This window comes from Homalodisca vitripennis, chromosome 2 (assembly GCF_021130785.1).
Source record: "Homalodisca vitripennis isolate AUS2020 chromosome 2, UT_GWSS_2.1, whole genome shotgun sequence".
Classification (NCBI taxonomy): domain Eukaryota; kingdom Metazoa; phylum Arthropoda; class Insecta; order Hemiptera; family Cicadellidae; genus Homalodisca; species Homalodisca vitripennis.
In genome coordinates, this window is record NC_060208.1 from 225137702 (window position 1) to 225150391 (window position 12690).

General features: G+C 41.3%; 1 protein-coding gene across 1 annotated transcript in view; it reads right to left on the minus strand.

Annotated features, from left to right (window-relative positions):
• Positions 1–12690, minus strand: part of LOC124356016 (dnaJ homolog subfamily C member 13-like) — an 81563-nt gene that overhangs the window by 34792 nt on the left and 34081 nt on the right. The window contains 4 exon segments of the mRNA XM_046807162.1: positions 237–372; positions 2221–2412; positions 6487–6688; positions 6775–6929. Coding sequence (XP_046663118.1) covers positions 237–372; positions 2221–2412; positions 6487–6688; positions 6775–6929 — 685 coding nt within the window.

The window sequence follows — 12690 nt, forward strand, 5'->3', positions numbered from 1 at the left end:
CCCCCCCCCCCCACCAGTGGCATGACTTCATTCAGTGGTCAAATCATGTACTGTTTTCACGGCATAGTTTCTTTCCCACGTATACCTTGTTCCCCTCCTAGCCTACAATCTAACCTGCTCGTTTATACCCCAGCGACCAAACATTGTTGGTTCTTTCAGCCCAGAACTCTCAATATCGCACACAATAAAACCCATAAAATGACAGCAAAAAGTTTGTGTAATACGTTACAGCTCACCTGTTGAATATCTGTGGAACAGTATACTCTGTGTCTGTAGAATCAGCACAATGTTGTCAGGGTTGGGACCGTTCTCTGTTCCTTGCTTGTTACTGCACAGGAACTCGTAAGCTCGGTTCACGATTTGGAACTTGTCCTGATAACGACATGTCTTAATTAATATTTATTAAAAACAAATGCATTTGTAAGATTTATAAATTTACATAACGTCATGTATTGGAGTCATTCCCATTAATAATATATATATATATATATATATACAGTAGAGTCCCGTTAATCCGACCTAATTGGGACCGAGCCCTATTCGGATTATGTGATTGTTCGGATTAGCCAGAATTACAGAAAAATACGGTTTTAAACTTGAGAATGGGTCTATTTTGTTATAGAATTATCAACATTGTTTATTAAAACATGTTTTCTGACTGTTGCATTGTATTTCTTCTGACAAATAAACGTGTTTGCGAATACTAAGCATATTTACCGTATTTAGTGTGAGAGTTCTATTGTTAAGCAATGTGAGCGTACTGGATATAGTAAGGGTCCACGCGCTACGGGACGACGAGAACCTGGGTGATAAAGGAGGGTTGGTGCCACACGCAGACGGTGCAGCAGTGCTTAACCTTGCACTACGATACTTAGAGCAACAGGCTACTGCTACACTTTCCTATATCATGTTTATGACACGATGGCGAAACTACGCGTCATCCAATAGACTCTCTTCAATGCGACAGAAGACAATAACTGAATTTATGTCTTTTAACAATTAATATTGTACTCAATAATAATATCAGTACTGTACGTCCAATTTTTGTTTGATTTCACTTCTTAATACAGTAATTTAACTCATACTTAACCTATAAGTTTCAATTTGGTACGTATTTAACTTCATTATTTATGTACTGTAACGTACACAATTTGTCTTAATAAAATACTAATTGTCTATTTAATTAAAGTTTTCTTTGTTTATGTACGAAATGATGCACCCATTTTCATTTTTTAAGTAATTAGTTCCTATAACTATTCATTATCGTTATAAATAATTCCTCCTGGACCTGTTCGGATTAACCGACTTTCGGATTACACGTGTTTGGATTAGCGGGACTCCACTGTATATATATTAAAATAATTTATTATATGGCTTTTTGTGACAGAAGGTCCCCAATAAAGGGACAATTATTTTTTGTTAAATGAACGAAAAAAATATCACCTGAGTTTTTATGAAGTACATTCAGCATAACATGAAAATAACAAAACTCTTTCATGATTGTTTCAAAACCAATATTGAATGCAAGAGGAAACATTTCTTTTATTCTTAATAGTTAGAAATTTGAGTTGAAACGATGAGAGATTTAAGTTTTTTGGAAGTTAAAAGATTACTACTGGCAGGGGGGTCTTTGTTTTCAGATTTATGAATCTCTTCCTTTATTGTTAACTGTAGATGAAATGGTACATTCAAATCAATTAATCCTGAAGAGTTATGGAATCAGTACTTTTATATTACACTTTCCATCAGTAAATTTATGATTTTTTCTCTGTCAAGAATATTAAAAATAAACAGTAAGTATATCGAAGAAGATAACACACATTCAGAGATCCGTTGAGGCAGGGAACCATTATTTTGAAATATGGACAGACAATAATATGACAGTGCAACATGCAGCTTAATAATGATTGTAAAGTTATGTGTAGCAAAAAGAGCAGATCCAGCTCTTACAATGAAAGATATGCAAAGTAATGATGTATTGTCTCTTGATAATTATTGGTTAACCACTCAGAATCATCGGAAGTGAACCAATAATAACTCAAACACAACAAATATCCTTACTAGTAAATTATTACTACTACCCAACCGAGCCTCCTAGTCACATGTTTATTGTGACCTCCACTTCCCACAACGTTCCAGTGAAAAATATTTAAATTATAACAAATTAACTTGAACAGGTCTTGTCTAATAGTCATAAATCAACTCAAGGTAACTGTTCACCTTTCCATTAGGGTTCTTGTCAGGATGGTACTTATGGGCCAACTTGTAGTAGGACTTGCGCAGCGATGCGTCATCGTGGTGCTCCCCTCTGGCCAGTTCCAGTGCCTCGTAGGCATCGTCTACAGACATCTCCGGTGGTTTCTTCTCCACCTCCATTTTCCACAGCTCCAGCACATCTTTCAGCAGACTCACCTGCCACAGAAAACCACTTAATCACTTTTAGGCTCCATAAAGCTTGCTGATATAAGAAGAAAGCTTACTCACAAAATTTTAAGTATAATATATATATATATATATATATATACGAGGGCTGTTCAGAAAGTAACCTCCGGTCGATTGAAAAAAATACACCAAGTTAAGTAAAAATATTTTAATATACACATCTTACAACTACATCTTTGCACTATTTTTCGACATAGTCTCCATCACGATTGAGGCACTTATCGTATCTCTTCACAAGCTTTGAAATTCCTTCTGCATAAAAATCACCCGCCTGTGCCTTGAGCCAGCCTGTGACCGCATCTTTGAGCTCTTCGTCGTCATCAAACCGCTGGGACCCGAGCCATTTCTTCATATGCATGAAGAGGTGATAGTCGCTTGGCGCCAGATCTGGGCTGTAAGGTGGATGGTTGAAAACGTCCCACTTGAAGGACTTAAGAAGGGCTGTTGTTCTGCAAGCAGAGTGAGGACGGGCGTTATCGTGCAAAAAAACGATACCGGAAGTCAGCATACTACGGCGTTTGTTCTGTATAGCCCGTCGTAATGTTTTTAGTGTTTCACAGTACACGTCTTGATTAATGGTCGTCCCACGTTCCATGAATTTCAACCAACAACACCCCTTTGGCATCCCAAAACACCGTTGCCATCAGTTTTCTGGCAGAAAAATCTTACCGGGCTTTTTTTGGTTTGGTAGGCGAATCTGAATGTGCCCACATCTTTGATTGTTCTTTTGTCTCAGGGTTTACGTACTTAATCCAGGTTTCGTCACCGGTCACGATTCTGTTTAACAATGGTTCTCCTTCGTCCGCATAACGTGACAGAAAGTCTAATGCAGAGGCCATTCTTTGAGTTTTGTGGTGGTCGGTAAGAATTTTGGGCACCCATCGTGCACATAACTTACGGTAACCCAATCTTGCTGTCACTATCTCGTACAAAAGAGTCTTGGAAATCTGTGGAAAATCAGTAGACAACTCCGCCATTGTGAAACGTCGATTTTCACGAACTTTTGCATCAACTGTCTGAACGAGTTCGTCAGTCACCAAGGATGGTCTACCACTCCTCTCTTCATCATGAACGTTTTCTCGTCCACTTTTAAATAAACGTACCCATTCACGGACAACTCCTTCACTCATAACTTGTGGTCCGTACACGGCACAAAGCTCACGATGAATAGCTGCTGCAGAGTATCCTTTGGCTGTAAAAAACCGTATAACAGCACGCACTTCACATTTGGCGGTATTTTCTATTGCAGCACACATTTCAAACTGCCACAAAAACTAAACTAGCGCAGGTACGATGTTCACTCGACTACAGCTTGATGCCGACTGACCTGCTTAGTGCGTGAATGCACAGATGGCGCGCTACCCCCCTCCACTACCCGCACTGTGACCAACCGGAGGTTACTTTCTGAACAGCCCTCGTATATATATAAAGATTAAAAAAATATTAGTAAATAAATTTCACAAAGACAAGAAATTTTTAACAAAACTGTTCCTAAAAAGTTTACAAAAAATTCAAGTCCATATAACTGGAAAATAATGTTATATAATATACATGTAAACTCTGTTAATAATAGTCAGATTATAATTATGGTGGTACAATCATTTTTGGATTTAAAAATACTTTTTACATTAAATTTATAACCCTTTAAAGGAAGTCCCTGTTTGTTGATTTCTCCATGTGAGATTACAGGCATTAAAAGTAGGACATTTATGGAGTTTTGTAATCTGCCCTATTTAACACTTTGTACCCTGAGCCCGAGTATAGGTCGGGCCGAGTCGGCAGCGCCTGCTACCGGCGCCCGAGAATAGCTCGGGTCGTGTTATTTAATTGTATCATTTAGCTCAGTCATCTTATTTTTGGATTCAAACATTTTGATTATGTTCATTGGTTGTCTAAGTTCGTATTTGTTGGTTTTGAGATCCCTGGGTCACGTTTTAGTAATGAAATACGTATATTTTTCGTCACAAACGAGTCTAGACAGCTGATCGTAGGCGCCGCGGCTAATCGTCGGTACTGTCAGTTTGCTTTGTAGTGTTTCACGTTGTGTATTGTCGTGAGTCTTAGTGATGTCTTACTAAATTTTCTACAAATCTTGCTGACAAATACTGAAGCAAATATTATTATAATGTATTCAAAATGTGAATTTAACTGTTTGTAAATAATTAGAACTTTAGTTTCTTACTGAATGAAGTAAAGGCAAATGCAAGCAATGTGAGGTTATCCGTGTGTTTTGTTTCGTATTTACACTCGCTTTGTTCTTTCTTCTCGACTTTCCGTTGATTTTCTGTTATATTCTTTACTTATTATTTTCGAGTTTAAATAATATGGGTGATGAAATCAAAAGTGATGCAATTCGCGATCTTTTGTTTGTTTGACTCCAAGTCGATGATTTTGAGTGACGATGATTTTGATACACACCTGGGACCAAATATTGATTTTATGAACAATCTAAACGAAAATGTGCCAGATCCTGTATTTGATTCAGACCATTGTGCTTTAAAAATTACCACACTAAGGCGAACTACCTGAACTAACAAGCTATGAAGCAAAAACTTTTTTTGTATTTTTTACATACCATTCAATATTATGTAATAATTTTATTTTGAAAATAAACTTTATATTTGTATACATTTAAAAAAAAAGTATGTATCTCTATCTTTAAAAAGATATATAGTATGAGTTTATAACATAATTACTGTAATAGCTCAGAATTTTTTAAAAGCATCATAAAACCCCCAGGGAGCCACGCCGAAACATGTATTAAGGGCCCAGGGTACAAAGTGTTAAAAATGAGAAATGTTCAAAATATGGATTCATTGTTGGAAAATATTTGCTGTTCTGTTCAATTCTATTAGTCATGCATTCCATCTACTACAGTTGACAATACAAACATATGGTTACAAAAGAGTTGGATTGGGTGCGGCAAAAAATGCTGCTATAGACTTATAAGACAAAAAAAATTAGAGGGGTCCTATAAATAACTAGGACCTCCACATCCATCCAGCTTTTCGCATTCAGTGTTAAGTGAGAAGTGTGCGTTTTTTCAGACACAAGTCTTCATGTGGTATTGACAAAGCATTGTGTAAACATAATAATTACATAATTTTAAAAAATTAAAAAAGATATTTAACTTGCTTTTATTGAAGGTAACAACTCCTTTCACTATTGAATATTATTCATTATCGAAGTGTTTAAAAACTGATGTAATAAAAAGGATTACTTCTTATTACTAAACTAATATAAAATAGAAAAGGGAACTACCTATGCCAGGAGATGTTTAATGTTTGGTGGTGGTACCTTTGATGTAAGCAAGCAGGAAGTAAGTGCCAAATATGGATATGTTGGCAAACTAATATGCTCATGTTGCACACCTGTTGTTGACAAGACAGGACATAGTCAAAGAATATTACCAATCTCATATCTCCCATTTTGCTTATTTACACGACACACTATGACTGGGAGACGGAAAGCAATTTTGTACACACATTTGAATTATTTTTATTCATTACAAGTATCTAAAGATGAAACATTTAAGATAACATGTACGTAAATAAATGATGTACACGACTTTAACCATAAGATCAGTTTTCACTAAACTCCATCTCGTAAACGAACTTGATATTCATAATATTGTGATCATTTAATGAGAACATTATCTACTTAATACTGGAACGTACTCGGAAGAAGTGAAGAACACATGGAAGCCTCATGTAAACATGGCAGAGTGAGTATGTTGTGTGGACATGAACCAAGAGCATGATGCAATGGGAGAGAAAACATGGAAGCCCCAAAGTAATGTTTGGCTATCAAAGTTTACACAAGATAAAATTCTCCTCTGAAGATTAGAAAGCGAATACACCGTGAAGTTGAAGACAGTGTAGTCCATATTTGAATGTAAGAAAAATGCAAATGTACATAGTGACAAGTAATAAAACTAACAGAAGGGGTACTGCTATTATAAGTGCAAAACCGCAATTAAAATATCACTATGCATTGTTATAAAAATGACTTAAATCTAGTTATACGTTTGTTAGCGTATCTTACCGGTTGATTGATGGGCCAGTCAGGGAAGCGCGTGGTGTCACACAAGTGTCTTAGATAGAAAATGTTGCAGAACAGCTCGCTCTTCAACTGCGGATAGCGCACGGCTGGTATGGCGATATACGAGTACTGCGCTCGGTTGTTGCCACGCAACCTTGGCGTAAAGTCTGCCAAATGTAATGCTATCTTCTCTATCAGCAGTCTCCTGAAAACAACAGTACATCATATTCGTTATATCAATTCTGTAATTTATTGAGAGACAATTTTTCAGTAATAAAAAAACGTTAGTACCTCATTTCAGAGTTCCAGATGGCCTCTGGGGTGTCGTACTCGCCCAGAAATATCTGAGCGAACTTCTCAGCTCCGTGATTCTCCAGATAGTACACCATCGCCTCTGGCAACAGCTGACCCAGCACACTGCGCTGCATCAGCTCCGATGAATTAACCTATGTAAAATATATTTCTTTTAAAAGCAATAATCTCACAAATAATATTTTAATTAAAATATCTTTGATCTCTGGCACAAATTAACCACTGGCCAACTAGTTTATACAGCCTCAGAACTACACAGTAAATCCAATGAACTTAAAAGTTAAAATGGAGACTTGTGCTTGAACTCCTGTTACTTTAGTTGTGCTTCCCTGTGTAGTTCAACGTAATAATTCTTCAGAGTATGGCACTACAAGTCTGATAAACATACACAGTAAATTTTGTCTCTCTCAAAAAGTAATTAAACACTTGAATATAAATTTTTACTGGATAAAAAATTACAACATTTTAATAACATTTTTTGGAAATATATGAAACTATACAGTACAAAGTAAATTTATTATAGTATTTTTCAGATGACATCTTGCAAAATGGGAAAAATCATACCAATCACTTTATTGGGAAATTGAATTCAGCATGCTACCCAATTTGTTAAACTTTACTGGTTTAAGAGCAATGAAAGCTTTCTAATTTAGATATTTTTGAGAAATTATAAACCTTCTCGGTGGAAAAATACATATACATACAAATTTTCATAATGATCGGTCAAATAGTTTCTGAGTCTATCAATATCATATTTATACAAACAACCTCTTTTATATATACAGAAATTTCATTATAAATTCTTCCACACTAAAATCCATTTTCTGATATGATTCAAACCACTATCGGGTTTATTTTTATTCCTCTATTATACTTAGTTCACTATCACCCTCAGGGGCGGTCTTACTTTCAAGGCCGTACGGGTAGTGGCGACCCCGAGGTACCCTAGCTAATGCTCCAGATCCCTTCTCTTCTTGTTCTGGAGGCCTATGGCTGGCACACTTCTCTATGTGTCAGCCTATCTCTCTTCTTCACTCTCTTCTATCTGAGGTAAAGTTCCTCAACTCTTCGATCTAGTTTCCCTTTCATTTCTCCCACTAGGGGCCAAGCCACGGTGGAACAGCGTAGGCCAGGGCTGAATGGCTGGTGGCAAACCAGTCTATACTATGCGGACTCTGGACACCGGCGACCCTCCAGTTTAAAAGCAGCTTACCCAGGCATGCGGGGCTCTGTCTGGGCGGACCTTCCATTCCCTAGCTTCTCGTGGGAACAACATGGAAAGAAACAAAAACAAAAAACAAAACAAACCAACCCTTGAAACAGCTCCTGAAGCTGTTTCTAACCTACCTCTTCCTGCTGAGGTAGCTCCTGAAGCTACCTCGCACATACCACCACCTGGCAACACAACTCAAGAGGTTGTTATGCCAACATCCCTACCTTCTCCTCAACAAAGTGCCTTAGGAACACAGGAGGTTCCATTGCACACTGAAGCTCCCATACATGGCAAGGCTTTATCTGAGGAAGGCAGTACAAGCGCTGAGGTAGCAAAATCCCTTCAAGATATAGAAGATCAGCTCCTCAACAGCCCAAGCACTCCCATGTCTACAGGTACGCTGGATGATGCCACAGAGCAACTCGGCAACCTCAGAATGAAGAGGCCCAATCTCACCACTGCTCAAAGAAGAGAAGCACTAAAGGCTAAACTTCTTGAAAAGGGTGAAGCTTTTGACCCTTCCAAGTGGAGGAGGGGGAAAAAGAAGAAGAAAAAGAATCCCGAACGGCAGGAGGTCTCAACTCCGGGCCCAACTGCGGGTACCAAGGCGGGGGTGGGGTCGGCCAAACGCCCCAGAGGCACCTTGGTCACCCCGCCCTCCGCTGAGGGACCCGCAAAGAAGGCTAGGAGGGAAACCCAAAAGCCCGAAGCCCACGATCCCGAGGCCTCTGGTAGCACACCCAAGGCTACCTACAGAGAGGTCGCAGCGATTAAAATGGCCATAGCCCTCGAAGGCTACCCGGAAGCGAAGCTTAGTGCAGAGCAAGGAGAAGCCATCGAGGACGCAATTATGGAAGAAATCCAACCCCTGGAGGATGGTTCCGTTCCATCGTTTGCGGGCACCTACCTAGAGAAAGGTGTTTTAATTGCTTCCTGCATCAACGAACACACCAAACGTTGGCTGGAAGAAGTTATCCAAAGAATAAAACCTCTGGGAGATGATATCTCTCTGAGAGTGGGTCTGCGTAAGGACATCTTGAGGTCCACCAGGGTGTTTTTCAGAGCTCACCCGAAGCTTCTGAAGAAGACACCTGAAAAGGTACTTGAGATGTTCAATAAGCAGAACCCCAACCTGAATGTAAACGAGTGGAAAATCCTTCCATCCAAGCCAGACCCGAAAGGTTACGGATTCGTCTGCTTCCTGGACGAGGTCTGCTACAAGGCTGTGAAGGCTTCCAACTGTAGAGCCAACTTAGGACTCTGGCAGGTCTCAATTGTCTCCTCGACAGTCAAGGACAATGCCACGAGTTCTACAAATCAACCTCCAGCACAGTGGGGCTGCCTCGGCAGCCTTCTGCCAGTTCTTCCTCCAGGAGGGATTTGATCTGGCACTGATTCAAGAACCATGGCTTCACCAAGGGAGAGTGGCGGGCCTAAATGAAACCAAAGGTAAGTTAATTTACTGTACCTCTCTAAGGAATGTCAGAACCTGCATCCTGTTGAGGAGAGGCTTGGATTTTCTAACCCTCAACGAATTCTGCTCCAGAGATCTCACTGTGGGCACACTGACCTGGAAGAATGGAGGTATAGTGCAGAGCACAATTGTAGGCTCCGTATACTTGCCATATGATGCCAGGGAACTCCCTCCATCAAGAGACCTAGAGCTCCTGGTGGAAGAAGCACAAGCCAGACGTCAACAACTTCTTCTAGGTTGTGACGCCAACGCCCATCACTCTGCTGGATGGGGCAGCACCAACACTAACCCTAGAGGTGAGGCACTTTTACAATTTCTTCTAAGTAGGGACCTATTTATATGTAATAAAGGTAACCGCCCTACGTTCGCAACACGAATTAGACAAGAAGTTATTGACATAACAATCTGCACACAAGGAATACTTGGAATGGTTGATAAGTGGCACGTAAGCGAAGAGGCCTCATTATCGGATCACAGGTATATCCTCTTTAACTTGCAAGATGAGGCTGCAGAGGTCCTCTATCGTAATCCCAGGAGGACTGACTGGTTGGGATATAAGTCTGACCTTCAGTCACAGTTGGGATCGGTAGGCGGAAGGGTGCGATGCTTCACAGACATAGATCAGATAGCTTCTGACCTGCAGAATGCTATAATCAATAGCTTCCATGACAATTGCCCATTGCGACGGGGGAAGAGTCGAACCAATAATAAGTGGTGGACTGCAGACCTCGCTCGCAAAAGGGCTAATGTCAGGAAGCTGTACAATCAATGCAAAAGGAGCCGTATCTGGGAGTCCTATCATAGAGCTCTAACAGAATACAGCCTAGCAATTAAAAAAGCAAAACAAAGTTCCTGGAGGCGGTTTACACAGAAGGTAAATGAGTTAAGCGCGGCAGCTAGACTGCAACGCTTGCTAGCCTCAAGTCCAACCGGTCACTTGGGATCTTTAAGGTCCCAGGGAGGTCAACACACTTCCGGGTCTAGTGATAGCCTCAAACTTCTCCTTGAGACTCACTTCCCTGATTGTATCTTTGAGAATGACGACACTGGAACGTCTGGTAATCACGAGGCAGGCTCACGGCCAAGAGCTTGTCGTGGTAGCTGGGCCATTGCCAGAAGGATTGTCACTCTCTCTAAAGCCAAATGGGCAATTTCTAAATTTGCCCCTTTCAAATCTGCAGGAGGGGATGGAATCTTTCCGGCCCTGCTTCAACAAGGGCCGGAGAATCTCCTTACCCTTCTATGTGAACTATTCAGGGCGAGCCTAGCCTATGGGTACATACCACAAGTCTGGCGTCTCAACAGGGTGGTCTTCATCCCTAAAAAAGGGAGAGCGGACTACTCTGTCCCTAAATCTTTTCGTCCCATCAGTTTATCTTCGTTTCTACTGAAAACATTAGAAAGACTGGTGGAGAGGCACCTGAGAAAGGGAGTTCTCTCAGACACTCCCCTTCATCGCAACCAACATGCATACCAGCAAGGCAAATCCTGTGAATCAGCACTGCACCAATTAGTCAGTAGGATTGAGGATAGCCTGTCCGCCAAGGAATTGGCATTGTGCACCTTCATAGACATTGAAGGAGCTTTCGACAATGCCAAATTCACTGCAATGGTAAGTGGAGCACAGCGACGTGGCCTCGAGCCAGCTCTGTGCCGGTGGCTTAGGGCCATGCTGTGCTCCAGACGGATCAGGGCCGATCTCAATGAAGTATCGCTTGTGATCGCACCCACAAGGGGATGTCCTCAAGGAGGCATCCTGTCACCTCTACTGTGGAACCTAGTAGTAGATGGTCTACTTGAGGACCTTACTAACAACGGAATCTATGTCCAAGGATATGCAGACGACATAGTCCTTATGGTACAGGGAAAATACACAAATGTTGTTGTTGATATCATGAATACCAACCTTCAACATGTACACAACTGGTGTCAGGGAGAGGGACTGAAAGTAAATCCCTCTAAGACAGTAGTTGTACCATTCACTAGAAAAAAGAACCTAGAGTCTCTTTCTAGGCTGAAACTCGCATCCACTCAGCTGGAGTGGTCAAAGACAGTCAAATATTTAGGACTGACTCTAGACCATAAGCTTACGTGGAATGATCATCTTAATAATATCCTGCACAAAGCAAAGTGGGCGCTCATGACGTCCAGGAGACTTGCAGGAATCTCATGGGGCGTAAAACCCCATATAGCACTATGGCTTTACAAAGCAGTTGTAAGGCCTCAAATCACTTATGGTTCATTAGTCTGGTGGACAAAGGTGAATCAGGTAATTGCCAAAGCCAAGCTTGAAAGCTTACAAAGGCTTGGCACAATCTTTGTAACCGGAGCATTCAGGAGCAGTCCCTCAGCGACCCTCGAGGTGGCTTTAGGACTTCTACCTCTTGATGTTCATATAAAAGCTGAAGCGCGTAAGTCAGCTTATCGGCTGATGGTTGCTGGCTTGTGGAGGAATGGCGCGTCTAACGCGAGCCATGGCGCCATCACTGAAGCTGTAAACCCAAGCGCTATTCTCGAAATGGTCTCCGACACAATGAGAACGGAGTTCGTATTCAATAAGCCATTCTCTGTTGACTTCTACTCCAGAGATGAGTGGAAATCGCAAGATAACATCCCAACAATAAGAAAGAGCTTTGTCTGGTACACGGATGGCTCGCTTATTAAGGGTAGAACTGGATATGGAGTGTTTAGTCAATCCCCTAGAACTGCCCTTAGCGGCAGTTTGGGTCGGAACTGCTCCATATTTCAAGCCGAAATCTATGGTATCCTAGCCTGTGCCAACCTAGGCCTCACCAGAAGGTACCAGGAAATGAACATCTGTATAATGTCAGACAGTCAGGCAGCTCTTAAAGCTCTTGACTCCAACAGCATTTCATCCAAGCTTGTGTGGGAGTGCTTTAACACTCTCTGCAAGCTTGGATCACGCAACTGTGTGCGTCTTGGTTGGGTACCGGGCCACACAGGCATAGGTGGCAACGAATGCGCCGACAGGCTTGCCAAAAGCGGAGCAAGCATGCCATACACCGGTCCAGAACCGAGTTGTGGTATAAGCAAGTCAGCCGCTTATCAAAGTATAAACAAATGGTCCAGGAAGACACACCGCTTGCGGTGGCAGAGTCACCAAGGACAAGCACTCGGCAAAAGACTGCTTGCCGATTCTAGCTCCGGATTCACCAGATGGCTGATGGGGCTGGGGAGGGATCGGGTT